General features: G+C 39.5%; 2 protein-coding genes across 2 annotated transcripts; both read left to right on the top strand.

Moving 5' to 3' along the window:
- The first annotated feature begins 537 nt into the window (after nt 1-537).
- Nucleotides 538-11,697, top strand: itgb3a (integrin beta 3a). The gene is made up of 14 exons (XM_034219999.1): nt 538-852; nt 2,233-2,318; nt 2,599-2,803; nt 3,186-3,598; nt 3,714-3,875; nt 3,986-4,081; nt 4,185-4,274; nt 4,383-4,517; nt 4,585-5,014; nt 8,150-8,372; nt 9,018-9,118; nt 9,361-9,486; nt 9,894-10,060; nt 10,177-11,697. The coding sequence occupies exons 1-14, from the start codon at nt 714-716 to the stop codon at nt 10,240-10,242; spliced, it is 2,439 nt and encodes an 812-aa protein (XP_034075890.1). The 5' UTR covers nt 538-713; the 3' UTR covers nt 10,243-11,697.
- A 1,118-nt stretch (nt 11,698-12,815) lies between these two features.
- mettl2a (methyltransferase like 2A) lies at nt 12,816-16,754 on the top strand. Its single transcript, XM_034219778.1, has 9 exons — nt 12,816-12,993; nt 13,631-13,719; nt 14,109-14,377; nt 14,963-15,012; nt 15,124-15,184; nt 15,284-15,423; nt 15,516-15,622; nt 16,023-16,088; nt 16,181-16,754. Exons 1-9 carry the CDS (start codon nt 12,842-12,844, stop codon nt 16,342-16,344), a joined length of 1,098 nt encoding a protein of 365 aa, XP_034075669.1. The 5' UTR covers nt 12,816-12,841; the 3' UTR covers nt 16,345-16,754.
- Nucleotides 16,755-16,964: the final 210 nt, after the last annotated feature.

The raw sequence follows: 16,964 nt of genomic DNA, 5'->3' as shown, positions 1-16,964 counted from the left end.
AGCACAAATAAACTGATATTGACTTTTAGGTGGGCTTTTGTTTCAGGTGGCTTATTTATGTTTTGCTGTTGCCCCTATCAGCAGCAGTTCATTGTTTTGCTTCCGTGACAACTCCCGTCTGCTCCTCTAAACTTTCAGCCACTATCTATACTGTAGGTTATACACTGGATCATACAACTCCACTTCAATATCAATGTATCCCTTTAATTCATTTCACTTAAATATTTTGCCAACACTTGATGCAATTTCCTTACATCATCAACTATCTGTCCATAAAACACAATGAAACTGACCATAATTTGTGCATGATGATGGATGGCTAAGTGTTATCAGTAAAACACACTGCAAGCATTTTTTTAGGATAAAAGTGATCATTTGTTCAAAAATAATTAGATAATTGTGGGTCTATTCTTTTGTTTTGCCTAACTCCACCCCATAGTTGCAGAGAAATCTGTTTCTTGAGAAGAGCTGCAAACATCAACAAACCCATATTAGGTCATACACAGCAGAATAAACTTACTCCACGGAAAGTAAAGTAAGCTTTATTAGGTTCGTTTTTCTTATCAAACGTTATCAAACCATTGGAAAACGAGTTTCAACAGGCCATGAATAAGCTGCTCGCTGTTAAATGTACGGGATGGAGTTTGATGTGGCGAAACTGTATGACCCAACCAACATGAGTTTAGTCATGTCAAGAATGAGGAAAGGCGTTCATGTTGGGAAGTGAACAAGCCCACAGGGAACAGAGACGACTCGTGTCTAATCGGCTCCGTTATTCTCCAGCCATGGGAGCTTTTTCAGACAGTCTCCTGATACTGTTTCTCTCTTTGTTATCGGCATCAAACGTTTTCGGTAAGTTTTAAATTATTTCAGTTACTTTTTACAACTTTCACCTGCTAAGGCGACCTGGGTTTTTTTCCCTGCCCGACAAGTGGGGCACCTTTTGAAGGTACCACCCACAGTTAGACCTTAAACTGTTTATGTGCTGATGGTTTTCGATGTCATGTCCTCAGACTGAACACAGAATAATTGACTGTAAATTGAATTGAATGCAGCACCGCTGTTGGTTTTAATTGCGCTGCTCTGCTGGAGCTTTCGCCACCTTTCCTTATAAGGGAGTGAAAAGAGTCGGGATGTGAGGACCAGGGCTCCTCCACAGGCTGCCTGGTCTCCGCAGCAATAATGATTATTATAATTAATTATTAACAACAACAGGGAATACGCATACGTCTCCCTATATATATCTGCCAATGCGGTTTTACTTGTCCTTAATTGACTCAAAAGCTACCTAAATAAATAAAACACAATGACAGATTTTCTATAAGGACTATACAGCATAACCATGAAGTACTGTATCTGAAAAAATAGGCCTATGTTTGGGGTTAATTAGTAAACTACAGGAGCCATTGTTCATTTTAAATAGATATTTCTAGACTCAGGCAGTTATTCAAGTGTCTATTAAAGTGTATTGGTCTTATACAGTATATTCTGTCAGATAAAGAAGGTTAACAGTGGGGACTGAGCTTCTCTGTTCTCCAGTGAGCCCCACCCAAAGGCCATGCTAGATAACAGATATAAAAGCATTTGGCAATATTTGTTGACTTACATAGAATTGAAATGTTTGTGTAATTTCCTGACATGGTGAAATTACTCTCACAAATTAGACTTCAACATCCATCACTTCTTGTGAAAGACTTAATTTGAAGGATCTAGTGTCTGTGTTTGTGGTTGAAAAGAGCTGCCTGTCACTGCCGATTTAAGTGTGGTCAGCAGTGTTATCTATGACATACATGTACTGAGGAAGAAAAGTGACATGTGTCATATGTGACATATGGTTAGGTTAAGGAAGTGTACTCACTTACATCCAAACACTACAAAGAATACATTTATATCACTTTGTATTATACTTTTAACTCAACTGAATTTATTTCACCCCTTATTTTACTTGGTACATTGCAGATACAAACTTTAAATATAAACAACAAATAAATGATGATTATGAATAAACATAAGGTTTCTTCACAAGCTGCAATGTTAAAATAATGTACTCTTTAATGAATCAATAATAATAACCAATAAACCATTGTCTGAAATATACCATTCTGCATAATGAATACTTTCACATTGTGTACATTTTATTGTTAGGATTATTCTTTTGTACTTTAACAGTGAGTAGCCTACTTTTTATTAAACTGATTTTGCGTTACATTTCTATTGTGCTGGCTATTACAGGTTCCAACATCTGCACCTCACAAGGAGTCACCACATGTCAACATTGCTTGGCTGTTCATCCTACGTGTGCCTGGTGCTCTCAGGAGGTAAAAACACCAGACGCACACTTTCGTAATTGTGCAGCAAGTTAGTACAGGAAACTTGGTTTCTACCAGCATTCTTCTTTTTGTCATTTTCTTATGTTTGTTCTTCAACATGCTTACACGTTGTAGCAATAGGGAAATGGGTGTATATCCTATGGACTTTTCAAAACGGGATATAACTGTGCCTGCTTTTAGGTGGATACATCAGTATTATCTCCTAAATGCCAACCTAAAAAGCTTTTTCTTTAATGGATTTTCTTTAACACAATGATACTTTATATAGGAGTATGGCAAGGGAGGATCCGGTGCGTCCCGCTGCGACCTGAAGGCCAATCTGCTGAAAGGGGGCTGCAGTACAGATAATCTGGAGTTTCCCTCCAGCACCCTGAATATTCAGAAGGACACGCCGCTCAGCGACAAGGCCTCTGGCACTGCTGATGATGTCACACAGATAAGGCCTCAGAAAATCCATATTGCACTAAGACCAGGTACTTTCACCCAACGTCTGCCTACAACCAGTTGCTAAAAATCATTCATGACCAGATATACACATTGATGACTAGACACCAACGACCATTACTATTGTTCTGGATGCAATATTAGCCTGCATTTTCAGAACTGGTTAACCTACGAATGTCCATCTGTAAATGAATTACTCATCCTGTGTTACCTTGAATTTGTTAGAAAACATTGTTGTTCTTGCATTCCTCCATGTAGTATGTAAAAAGAGTATGGCTGTATATATGAGACTCGAATTATACTGTATTTCTTACTTGAAAAACAAAACGTGGTGTAAGGACAGACAATTGATCTCATCCAGTCTATCATTCCCTCCTCCATCTCTGCGGCCCTCTGCTCTTCCCCTCTCAGGAGACTCCCAGCATTTCACAGTGTCAGTGAAACAGGTAGAGGATTACCCACTGGACCTCTACTATCTGATGGATCTTTCGTATTCAATGAAGAATGACTTGGTTCGCCTTCGCGCCTTGGGCAATGAGCTTGCCGTGACCATGGGCCGCACCACCAGCAACCTGCGCATGGGGTTTGGAGCCTTTGTGGACAAGACCATCTTCCCTTACATGCGCACCCATCCTCCAGAGGCATTGGCAAACCCTTGCTTTCCGCAAGCCACTTGCGTGGCTCAATTCGGGTTCAAGAATGTGCTGTCACTGACAGAGAAGGTGGCTCGCTTCACTGAGGAGGTTAAGAAACAGCAGGTGTCTAAAAATAGAGACGCTCCGGAGGGTGGATTTGATGCCATCATGCAGGCTGTGGTGTGCGAGGTATGAAAATGTAGTTACATACACAAGCTTGCTGACGTGCAAAACCGAGAATCTGCATTACGCATATTAGTCTTTCTCCTACTTGTCATATCATTTCTCTGTTCATTATCATTAGGAAAGGATTGGCTGGCGCCCAGATGCCTCGCACCTTTTGGTGTTCACCACTGATGCCGTTACTCACATCGCTCTGGATGGACGTATAGCAGGAATTGTCCAGCCCAATGATGGCCTATGCCACCTTGATCAGGACAATGTTTACAACAAAACTGCTGTGCTGGTAAAGAGCGATTATTCAGCACATTAGCATTTCACTTTGGTTTTAATAGTTAATACAGTTGTTGGACAGAACCTACTTCCCTTTTATTATTTTCTTCATGGGTCTTTCAGGACTATCCCTCCTTGGCACAGATGACAGAGAAAATGTCTCAAAACAACATTAAATTAGTTTTTGCCGTGACCAGCACAGTGGTGCCACTTTACAAGGTAAACAAACTGCACTGCTTGTGTCACACGCATTTCCTTAAGCTATTGGCATTAAAACATAATAGTTGGTCATCATCTTGCTGTTTTTTTTTTGTGTTCCCAGGATTACAGTAACCTTATTCCAGGCTCAACTGTGGGATTGCTGTCGGATGACTCTGGGAATGTTATTCAGCTCATTTCAGATGCTTATGCGGTAAGGATTTCCGCAAAATTGTGTTTCTTGAAAATTCATGCAATATAATTCATCTGTAAAAAATGTATACATTTTCTCTGTCTAACCTCACAACTTTGTGTTGAGCAGAGAATTAGCTCTAACGTGGAACTGGAGTTAGTGGGAGTTCCAGATGAGTTGAATCTGTCCTTCAATGCCACTTGTCTAAATGGAGAGGTCATCCTTGGACTCAAGTCCTGCTCCGGCCTCAAAATTGGAGACACAGTACGTATCTGTTGAGATGTTGACATGCACATTTATAGACACAGTCACAGATACATTTCCTCCTCAGGTGTCATTCAATGTGGAGGCTCAGTTACGTGGCTGCCCAAAGGAGAAGAGCCGCACTTTTACTATCAAACCTCGAGGCTTTAAGGATTCCCTGGAGGTAACCGTTGACTTTTCCTGTGGCTGCGACTGTGAGGAGGAGGCCCAAGCCGACAGCCCCCTCTGCAGCGACGGCAACGGGACCTACGAGTGTGGCGTGTGTCAGTGTCATAAGGGCCGTCTGGGCCCAACCTGCCAGTGCTCAGTGGAGGACTACAGTCCGTCTGATGATGCCAACTGCAACCCAAAGCCTGGGAGCCCAATCTGCAGCGGGAGAGGCGACTGTTTGTGTGGACAGTGCTCCTGCCATGACAATGAGTTCGGCCAGGTGTGGGGCAAATTCTGCGAATGTGACGACTTTAACTGCCTGCGCTTCAAAGGGGCACTGTGCTCCGGTGAGTAGATGCACTCCTTTAGGTCATCAACATTGTTTGTACTTTTTGCATCTTTGCCAATATGACATCTTGCTGAAAAACATAATCATAAGAGGAAGCACTTCTGATTCTGACAGATATGACATAAAACAGAGGCGCCTGATCCCGAACGCACGGACATACTTCTTCATTACATCTGTACTTAGTACTCGATACACTAGAAAAGTGAACTCAGTAGATTTCAGATTGCGGCCAGCTGTCTATAATGACCACCTATTTAATGTTTCATTAAATAACACAACTCAACCCCTAATCGTTTTTACTTGCAAATCTCACACAATGGATAGATCTAGAGCCTCTAATGTTTTGAACATGTTTTTCTGTTCATGTTCAGGTGGAATTCGTCATAACTGTAAGCACCCAGACCAAACAGCATTTCTATCCATTAAATAAGGCAGTGGCAGAAATCTCAAAACATTGACAGATGAAATATAAACTGCATGGCTAGATCTTTTTTAAATAAATAAGTTCTTTCTTCTTCTTCTTTTTTGTTTTCTAAGGAAGCAAACTCATTATGATACTCTTCCCAGGAAAGATAATATTGCCCTTTCCCTTCCCTTTTCCCTGTTATACGGCACAATCTGACCTTTCTGGATCCTACTCTGGTTGTTTCAAGTCGTTTTTAGTCTGTAAACACACCTTAGTTAGTTTTCTGATACTTAGCTTGACAAATACAGAAAACACAGCCTTTTCTGTGCTAATGTTTAATTACTACGACAGTCTCTGTTTTGCTTGTAAAGGACTTGTAAATAATTGCATAATTTAGCTGCCAAGCATAAACAGTAATGCTTACAAATTGAACAATACTCGGTCAGGTCTGTAAACTTGTTTGAACTTGGTTTGATTTATGTTCTTACCACTTGCAGCAGTGCGCCATGATGTGCTTGGCCATTGTGTTTTTTTAATGTAACTGCAGTTTGGGTGGGTATTGTAAGGAGGAGGCTGAGGAAAAGCAAAATAGGAATCTAATTTGTATTTATTAAGCAAGGAGGGTCTATTTAAAATCTGCATTTTCTCCCTAACTCTCCATTACGGGAAGAGTAGGAATGATGATGTTTTAGCTAAAAGTCAGGATATCTCAACCACTGCTATATTGATTCTGCACAGCACCAAATGTAGAAAATTGCAATACTAAATCCATGGAGTGTGCTTTTTACATACAGTAGTTTTACAGTAATGGATTCCGGTTTCTAGTAAACTATTAGAAGAAAAAGGAAATGGGTATAAACATCACAAACGGTGTGAATATACTTTTCACAGCCTCATAGTATTTCAACATTCACAACTAAACTAAACATACTCTGGGTCCCTTGTGGGTTCAACGTGACCTGAGGAGAAGATAGAGGGTCATGTGTCTTAATTTTTCTTAGCATGACATAATTATCAACAAGAAGGGGTTTCTCAAAGGAGGTTGTTTTAAAAAACAAACAGGTATTTAGTCTTAATGATGACGCCCATGGTTTGGGCGCAGACGCTCACCCAACTTGCCCTCCCACACCTACACAAACAAATCCATTTCTTGTGTAAGTCAGTCCACAGAGCTCAATTGGGGCCGTAACATTGTTCTGTCTCAGTAGACTCATGACGGTGTTGTCTTTAAAGAGTGAGCGTCCCTCCCTCAGCCCCAGCTCAATTGGAGCTACTGCGACCCAGGGCTCAGAAAAAGCTCCAGCTCTGGGATATTCCCGTTGGCTGTGTATTTCCTCCTGTGCTGAGGGGCTGAGGGACCGGTGCAGGAGCAGGAGTCAGCAAGCACAGCCACAGGGCTCATAAATATGAGGAAGAGAACACAGGAAGGTTTGCATTCCACTGCTGACGATTGGCCCAACCCCTTTTCTCTCCAGCATGTCTCTATCCCCACTTCATTTATTATGTTCCCTCTCTTCTTCCAACCGTGATCTGTTTTGCTGTTCTGTCTTCATTCTTGTTTTTTTCCTTTTATCATGGCCCCTATGTTTACCTTCTCTTAAGCCAAGGCAGTTGATTAATGGGCAGAATTACTGTGCAGTCTCACAGAGTATGATGTAAACCCTAAAACTCCCTTTTTTGTGTGTGAATCACCTTTCAAACTAATAGGAGTTTAAGTGCTCTACACTGCAAACAATATTAATTGTAACATTGACAATATAGTTTTCCAGTTTTTCAACAGGTTTAGGTTATCTTCTTAACAGAGAAAGAAAGATTACTAAGTGATTGTTTTGCTAACAATATGCAAGACTGTTAAACATTAACTGTGAACACATCTTATTATCACAGCTATAAACACAATGTAAAAGAGAAGCCATTATTGACAGGGTGGAGACTGGGGAATTGTTTCCTAGAGTTTTAAGGGGGGTGATTTGTTTTGGACTCTGGAATTACCGACCTTTGGACCCTCTGTGATATTTCATGACCAGTTACTCCCCCATTCTGATCCAGCTGGGGTGTGACTCATTCACTTTGCTCTTAGTCACCCAGTGGCAAATCCTGTTTGGTTTCCTGCAGAGAACGCTGTAGTCTGTTGCAGGGCTCTGCCTTCGTTTCTTAAGTAGCTTAATCTCTCTGTCTCTCCGTAATCCAGGGAGAAAAACTATTTTTTGTCGGCAAATTGTTGCATCACTGTGACACAAATTGTGTGTGTGTGTGTGAATATATAGTTCCCAAGTTATTCCATTAGTCACCATCAATCTACTACTTCTGCCATCAGATGTTGATTGTTGTTTAAAATTGATCAGGTTTTTTTTTACAAAACCAGTTGATCAATAACTAATTCAATCACGTTAAGCAACTTATGACAAAAGAAGAAACAGATGGTACATAAGTACAAATCACACATAGTAATGCATAAGACCTAACAGTAGGAATAACAAAATCTAAAAACACATCCACAGATACACTGTCTTGCCCTAGCATGCAAAGTGATGGGCAATTATGTCATTTGTATTTCGCAGTTTTGTTTGCGAGTCCCCACCCATGTGGATAATATACCTGGAAAACATTTTTTGATTAATACGCAATGTTGATATGAGATGTTCAAATTGTACAAATTATATATTAAAGAATATATTTGAAAGGACTCTTATAGCTTCAACTACATCATCTTTTTGCTTTTTCCAGATCATGGGAAGTGTGGCTGTGGCATCTGTCAGTGTGACGCTGGATGGAAAGGAGATAACTGTAACTGCTCCACACAAATAGACACCTGCATGTCCAGCATTGGCATGCTGTGCAGTGGCCGGGGTTACTGTGAGTGTGGGGTTTGTCAATGCACTCAGCCAGGCGCCTACGGAGACACCTGTGAAAAGTGCCCCACCTGTCCTGATTCCTGTACTTTAAAAAAGTAATTATATTTATTCATGTTTTAACAAACAAGACACATTAGGGAAGGGAGAAATGAACAGAGAAAAACAAATTCTTAATTACCTCCTTGTTAGTATACATTTAAAAAACTCTGTATATAAAGACAGAACAAATAGTTGATAATTAGTCATATTTTACTTAAATTATTAGAAGTCCTCCTCGGAAGACTCCTAATAAGTATACAAACTATCATGGAAAAATGTCCAGTAACTGTTTAAATATATATCGCAAACTACTGACTTTGCCATCCTCAACCACTGCCACTAGCAAAGAAAACATCCTTCATAACAGATTTTGAGACTAACATGGCTGGATTTACTCTGCAGTGCAACATCAATCCATCATGATTTCCCCACATTCCAAGATGATAACAAACTACTCCCACACACATTTTTAACAAATTCAGGTGTGGTTTCATGCCGTGTTAGAGAAAGTACTCTTATATTGACCTCAAACTCAAACTAGTAACTTTAGTTATCATATAAATGTAGTGTATTTTTAGATGTTACTGGTAGTTTGTCCATCCCTTGCATACCAAACTGAAGCATGCACGGCTACTAAAGAGCATAAACAGTATACACACTGAGTACTGTACAACATTTACTAAATGGGACTCTGCTTACAGGAAGTGTGTTGAGTGTCAGCACTTCGAGAGAGGACAGTACACTGAAGACAACAGCTGCAGTAGAATCTGCAAAGATGAAATTAAAGTAGTGGAAGAACTGGGTGAGTTTTCTATTCTATTCCATCTCTAAACTCTTAACTTCACTCTGGGATATTAATCACTCGTGCTAATTCTCACTGCTGTTTACATGCTGCACATCACATGAGAAAATTCCCCTGGAAGTAGCTAAAGGGATCAATTTTGGTAAAAAATGATAATGCACTGATAGGTATTTTATGTTTTTAAAGATCACTTGATTTGCCTTAACATACCTTATCTCTTCCTTATCCCCTTTGTGCTGCAGTTTTCCATGAGAGCAATGCAGCAGCAGTGAATTGCTCGTACAAAGATGAAGACGACTGTGTTGTGCACTTCCAGTATTACGAAGATGAAACTGGCAAATCCATTCTGTTTGTGATAAAAGAGCCAGGTAATTATATGTTGTTTGCATATGAGAGACATTTAAATTGTCAGAGAACTTTGCATAAACATTTAAACACACTGTTAGGGTAGAAGAGTGTGTTTGTAAATGTCATTTCAGCCTGTGTCTGACCGGCAGCAGCAAATGGGAAACAGTGTGTGTAACCAGTAATCTTGTTTTTTCAAAAACATACTTAATGATCAGCTAACCACAGGTACACCCTGCCACACCATAGACATCCACACATTTAGTAATAATATACTCTATAATTTGCAATGGAGTGTTTCACATTGGAGTCGATTGCTTAACTCCTCAATTGAGCTCCACTTCTTAACCAACATCATGGGAACCAGGAGGAAATTATCTCCGTTTCACCCTCTGCCTCCCCCTCCTGTCTCCCGTCTCCCGTCTCTCAGAGTGTCCTCAGGGTCCAGACATCTTGGTGGTGCTCATGGCGGTGGCCGGAGCTATTTTGCTACTGGGCATCGTGGGCCTGCTCATCTGGAAGCTGCTGGTCACCATTCACGACCGCGGAGAGTATGCCAAGTTTGAGGAAGAGAGATCCAAAGCCAAATGGGATACGGTGAGAAAAAAACTGTTTAAAGTAACAGAATATGGCTGCCTTCTAAAGGGGAAAGCCTAAACTGACATCTGTGTATGAATGATTTAAACAGCAATGCCTTTGTTTTGATTTCCTAGGCTAACAATCCCTTGTATAAAGGAGCCACATCCACCTTCACCAATGTAGCGTACCGAGGCACTTAACGATTCAATGCAATGAGGAAAACTCAGGGGTCAACGACAGAGATGGAATGTAGTAACAGAGAAATGGGAAGATCCTACACTGTATCTGAAAAGTAGTTCATGCTGTAAACAACATGGTGTGTTATTGTACATATTTTAAAAATACTTAAAACTAGTAATGTCAGAGATGCTGGCCTGATTTTAGGTTTCCTGTTTTTGCCATATGTCATGCAGTTTTCTGCAGAACTGTACATGCAGTCGTTAAGCATTGTGGTCTTTTTACAAAGCTTTTCTATCGTTGCGTTTATTATACAAACTGGTTTTAAGAAGCGTGAAGCACTATTTGGAGTCTCCATTAACTGCAAAAAGAGATACAATTCCCCCGCCCTCTAGGCTGACTTGGTTTACAGTGACGTTTGTGATGTATATTGTTTTTTTTAATGGGTATCAGCAATGGTTTCTGCATCATCCTCTTATTTGTGTATATTGGGCTTTTTTATTTTTCATTTATTTCTTCATTAATTGCTGAATTGTAAACTATTTACATTCCACTGACCAGCTCTATTTTAAACTGCAATGCCATGTTGTTTATTTGTGTATATAAGCATAGTTGTATTGCACATCACATATATAATGGCAACAATATCCTCCATATTGAAGAAGATTGTACAATGTGATGTGTATTTAGGTTGTACAGCTCTGATCCTCTCTGGGACATGACCTGCAAGATTGCTGCATAGTTGTTTGTGTTTTTTGTTGCACTTTTTAAGAATGTCTGGGGTATTGCTCTAGTTTGTTACACAGATGGAAGGTATAAAGATGAACTATACTTGACAACTTGTGTATGATGCCTAACATTTTGATTTCTTTAAACAAATGTCCAAGCTACTTATTACCTTTATTGAGTTCTGACTTACAGTACAACATCCTTAAACACAACATACTTATGTTTCAGATGCTTCAGGAAGACACAGAAAGCTATTTAAAATTGTAACATAAATTAGAAAGAGATATATTCTTATACATTTTCAAAGTATGTCTTTTTGATTCCCAGTTGACACAGGAATAACACAAGAAACAATTAAGGATTGGTTAGCTACATTTTTATATTCAATTCATGCAGGTTCACTAGATGCAGGTTCACTATGATGTGGGTGTTAATAACATGAATTTCAGAGTGCAGAGGCTAAATGTCCTGTGGTCACAGCTGTGAACATCCAATCTAGTCATAGCATATTCCCTGTAACATGGCACACATCATTAAGATTAGACTGTTATTTCCCCTTCCTGCTCTTGTGAGTGTCTGGCCTTCAATCTGATATTGTTGCCACAAAATGTAGCACTTCCCATCACATCCATCAACAATATCTCTGTCACCATATCCTGTTCATCACACTGGCCTGATGAGTCCAGCTAATATGTGCTCCATCAAGTTGTTTTTATACAGTTTTTTGGAAATAAAACGGTACATCACAATTGTCTTTATTAATTTCGCTATTAGCTGACGTTAACCTTTTAGTACAATCAATGGACAGGACATGTTGTTGAATCTGCTTGGCTGTTTAACTGTGCTCCATGCCAGTTGTATAGTAAATGTGTATTAATTATCATAGGCAATATCAAAGTGTTTATAGTAAATTACCTGTTGCCTTACGGATAACTAAGGTTTCTCTGTATAACATTTTGGCTCATTGGTATGTGTTATCTCTGCTGTCGGCAGTACATCATTAGAAGTCTAAATGATGAGTGTGTCTAGCTGCAGTGCTAGGAGGTGGTCTCTGTCAATCTAATACCAGGATGTCCTGCTTAGGACATGTAATAACTCACCCAAGACGATGACTACCTCCTGACTTGAAATTTTGCACAACAACCAGGTCAACTAATCTTTTCTCTCAATCAAATGATGCCAAAAGCTAGGCCAAAGATAAAAAGAAAAAATAATGACTAATATACAAGGGTAGAACCTGTCTGTTCCTGAAACAGAAAACTGATACATGAACACAAATGTGTTTCAATCAACTGTTTAGTTTATACCCTGAACAAATGTGGCGAGACATGGGACATTGTAGTTTTCTTTTTGCTTGTTTCTTCTTTGTTAGGATTGGTAAATACTGTCCACTTACTCATATAAATTCACTGTTGACCTGTTCAGTCCCGATATTCTCCTCATCCATGTGTCAGGCAACAGTGGTCCATAGCAAGTTCATCTTGGCGCATGCCTCCCTCTGGTGTATACACGGTGCACTGTTCATATAGCTCACCTATGGAGTTGCATGTCTTAGCCTTTCAGTTGCTTTCGCCAACAGTTTTATTGTCCTCCATTTGAAAGAAGAGCAGTTTATTGTAATTGAATTATACAAATCAGGTTGTAAAGGTGTGTGGTAATGTGAGCCTTGAGTTGTGTTTTAGTAGTTTTGCCAATAGCAAATATTCAGAGCCAAAAAACAAGTAATTTATAGAACCACTTTAACCTGCATGCATTGCATACATCTAATGAAATGTCAAAATATGCTTTTGTACTTAATAATAATGATATTGGTCTTAATTGCAATATGAACGATAGTCCTTGAACGCATCACGTTTAAATGCACTGCTCCTCTTCCGTCGCGTCAGTTCAAACATGGCGGCGCCCGATGGCGTGGTCGGTGTGGAGGGAGGCATCAGTGAAACAGCACCTATCCTGTCAGATTCGACCACCGGAGATGAGAAGAGACCTCAGTTCGGAACACGTTTCCTCACAGACCCGCGGCAGGTCTTCCAGCATAACGCATGGTGGGTCATTCTTTACAGAAACCCTCAAGAAGAAAGATGTTCGGTCTGCATCTCTACCAGAGACAGAGCCGGTATCCCCTGGCTGATGCTGTATCATAACTTAAAAGTATTACATTATGATATTTTTGCTGAATTGATTTTATCTAAACTGAACATTCTTTCTGAATGTGTGTGGCGTTGATAGGGTCTTTACCAATATGATAACTTGTTATTAGTTGATAATATCATGTAAAAATATAGCATAAAAAGATTATGATATCCAGTATTATTTATGCATATTGACAGTCCCAATATATCAGGTACTGCATTCTACAGTTTAATTTGAGGCTCCATAAATAACAAAGGCTTGATGTCTGTTTCCATATGTCAACTGATGGGTCTCAAGTTGTTTAAAAACGTAATATTTTTTTCAGTCAGTTTATGTAATGAACATCAATGAATTAGCTTGTAGGCCTACATGTTTGCAGATGGTAATGTATCGATGTGCTATTACAATATTGCCCTAATTTCCAGTCCAATCCGTTTATCACATTACAACCTTTAATAAGAAGTATCTCAGGATTGTCAATATTTTTCTGTGCTGTTATTCACTACATCACTTTGGCCACACTGTATAATATTGGGTTGTTGGTTACAGGGACAATGTGGAGTGGACGGAGGAACAAGAGGCATCTGCTAAGAGGAAAGTCTTAGAAAACAATCAGCCACTACCTCTAGAGAAACAAGGTAGCATTGCTGTCAGACATATTGCCTTACACACATGTTGTATGGGTAAGGGAGGCTGTGGCTCAGTGGCTTAGTGCGCTGATCTTCGAATCAGAGGATAGCAAGTACGAATCCCACTGCAGTCAGCATGTTGTTGTGTCCCTGGGCAAGACACTTCACCCCAAATTGCAAAGTCGCTTTGGATAAAAGCGTCTAACAAGTGACATGTAATGTAATGTTGTATATGCATGTGATCAATGAGTCAAAATACACTGCAATTTATCTTGTCGTTTTATTTATAGTGTGCAAACATAATTGGTGCTGTAATTCATTTTTGGCAATTGACAATTGGCTGTAAACCTTTTACATTGCAATGACATAACTTTGTTACTACATTACCTTTTTTTCAGAGGAATACGACAACCGAGCAAATGAGTTTTGGAATGATTTTTACACAATCCATGAAAATCGTTTCTTCAAGGACCGTCACTGGCTGTTCACAGAGTTCCCAGAGTTGGCCCCGCAGAGTAGCCTTAACCATGAGTCCCGTCTCGAGGTCTCGGGCACAGATTACAGTCAGCAGGGTTGCCTGGATCAAGAACAGAGAAGTGAAGTTGCAGCTTTTGCTCACACAGATGGTGACATCCCTGGCTCCTCTGCCAAATATCGCATTATGGAGGTGAGAGATTTGTTTGAAAGCATGTCAGCTAAACTTGAACCGTACACATTTAATGTCACCACAAAGTCACAGTTAATTTTGGTGAATTTGATAAACAGTCGCCAAATATTAATCAAAACAAAAATGAACTATGGTACTTATTTGACATAGCAGATAAAGCATTTGTAGAAGAAAAGTGAAGGTTCTCACTTGATATAGGATTTCATCGGTTTTAAGAGCAAAACGTGAAGATCATTTTAACAATACAGGATTTTTCATAACACTTATAAAGAATGGAAAGACAAACATATTTTCCTCTCATTTGTCTTGTATTTTTCATAGTTCTTGGAATGGATGAAATGGATTGCTGCCTTTTTTTTTATATTTGTCTACTTAAATATCACAAATATTTTTACAAACACATTTAGCTGAAATTGATTTGTGCAACCTTGGTGGAAAAATGCATTTTCTAGTCGTTTTATTAATATTCTTTTCAGAATTCCCTCTCTTTAAACAAACAATGATACTATATGTGTTGGTGGTCAAATTGAAGGTAAATTGAAGTAAACAAAATAAATGCTATATTTATCTATTTGTATTGGACAGGTTGGCTGCGGTGTAGGCAATACTGTTTTTCCAATACTGAAGACCAACAAGTAAGTCAAGGCATTGCAATGTTGTTTCAAGCCATTTTTGACAAGTGCTGTCTTCCGCTGTTGCCTTTTGATGTGCATTGAAAGGCATAACTGCAGCTTTGCTCTTTGCAGTGACCCGGGACTCTTTGTGTACTGCTGTGATTTCTCCAGAACAGCTGTGGAGCTAGTCAAGGTGAGATGGGATTAATGAAAGGATTGTGGGTTGATAGTTGTGTTCATCTCTGGGGTTCAGGGCTAACTGATGAATTAACATTACTTTCCTTGTTTTCAGTCTAATCCAGAGTACGACCCTGAGCGCTGCTTCGCCTTTGTTCATGACCTGAGTGACGTGGAAGCCAATTACCCCGTCCCCGATGGAACCCTTGATGTTCTAGTGCTAATCTTTGTGTTTTCAGCGTTGCATCCGGACAAGTATGAACTTCTTTCTCTATTGTTGTTCTTCTCTTTGGTAGTTACACCATTGACTATATCACTGGTTGTGTTAAAGTTTCACCCTGTCTCAGGATGCAGGCATCCATCAGTAGGTTAGCGCGGCTGCTGAAACCTGGAGGAGTGATACTGCTCAGAGACTACGGACGCTACGATATGGCACAGCTTCGCTTCAAGAAAGGTTAGTCAGGCTAAAGTCCAGCGAGGCTACAGTTTAAAAAACTGTACAGTACTTTACTTTGACATGCAGAAAGGTTTTTTATTATTTATTGCTTATCACTAGTGTATGCCCTTAAAAATGTGTTGCACTGATTTACCATTTTTAGAATTGACTGGCATAAGATCATACCAAAGTCATCGTTTGTATTTCGCCATATTGAATGACTGTCACAGTTTGCTGCCCCTAAAAATGTTGAACAATATAATATTTACAAAATGTTGATTGTAATAGTGAGTCACCTATACAAATGCATTACTTCCAATTGTACACTGCAAAAAAACCTGGCACTGAATTAATAAATGCATTTTCATTAAACGTCTGCAATCTGTTCAAGACTAATGTTGTGTCTCTTCTATTTTAGGACGGTGTCTGTCAGAAAACTTTTATGTCAGAGGTGATGGAACAAGAGTGTATTTCTTTACTCAAGGTAAAAAGAGCCATTTTAACTAATATTTATCAGTATTATTTTGCAGAACTGTTCTTTGATTATGTATATAAAATCATATCTTTCTATTGCAGATGAGCTCCATGAGATGTTCACTCAGGCAGGACTTGATAAAGTGCAGAACCTTGTGGATAGAAGGCTCCAGGTGAATAGAGGCAAACAGATCACCATGTACAGGGTATGGATCCAGTGCAAGTACCGCAAGGCTGTCGCTGAGCCACTCGAGACGCAGGGCTGAGACAGAGGAGAGACCCTGCCTGGCTTGACCTCCACCTGAACCACAGCTGAAATTAAGGGCTCAAATCAAGGCGGTGCGTGCCTCTTGTTGAGGATGTTTGGAATTGAGAAGCTCTTTTGTGATGTGATAAAGAGGAGGCTACTTGATAGTTACATGCTGTAAAGACCCATTACACTATCTCAGCTGTCATAATGGTGATGGACTTGTTTTATAGAAAGTGTTCCTGATGGTGCTGCAATTCAACCTTCAATAGAGCCGATTTCTCATGTGTTCAGTAATCTGAGAAAGTCTGGTTACACCTGTTGAACAAATGCTTTTAATGAGCTGATGTTTTGGAATACATGGCATGATTTTTAGAATGACTTTATGAAATTTTTGTACATGCAAAATAAATGAAAATCTAAACTTTCTATCTGTTATTCTTTGTTAATGGTGGTTTCAAAAGTGTTTTGATTAATAATTTACTTGGTTTGTACAATATTCCATTATTCTGTTGAATTGGAGGGGGGGCAACCATAATTGTTGCATTGTACTGGTATTATATAAATCCAACGTGTGGGTGTGAACATCATGGGAATGGCAACTTTCTGGTAAGTAATCATTTTGGGGGTCGACTGTTT

This window comes from Gymnodraco acuticeps, unplaced genomic scaffold, assembly GCF_902827175.1.
Source record: "Gymnodraco acuticeps unplaced genomic scaffold, fGymAcu1.1, whole genome shotgun sequence".
NCBI lineage: Eukaryota > Metazoa > Chordata > Actinopteri > Perciformes > Bathydraconidae > Gymnodraco > Gymnodraco acuticeps.
This window is presented reverse-complemented; position numbering and strand designations above follow the sequence as displayed.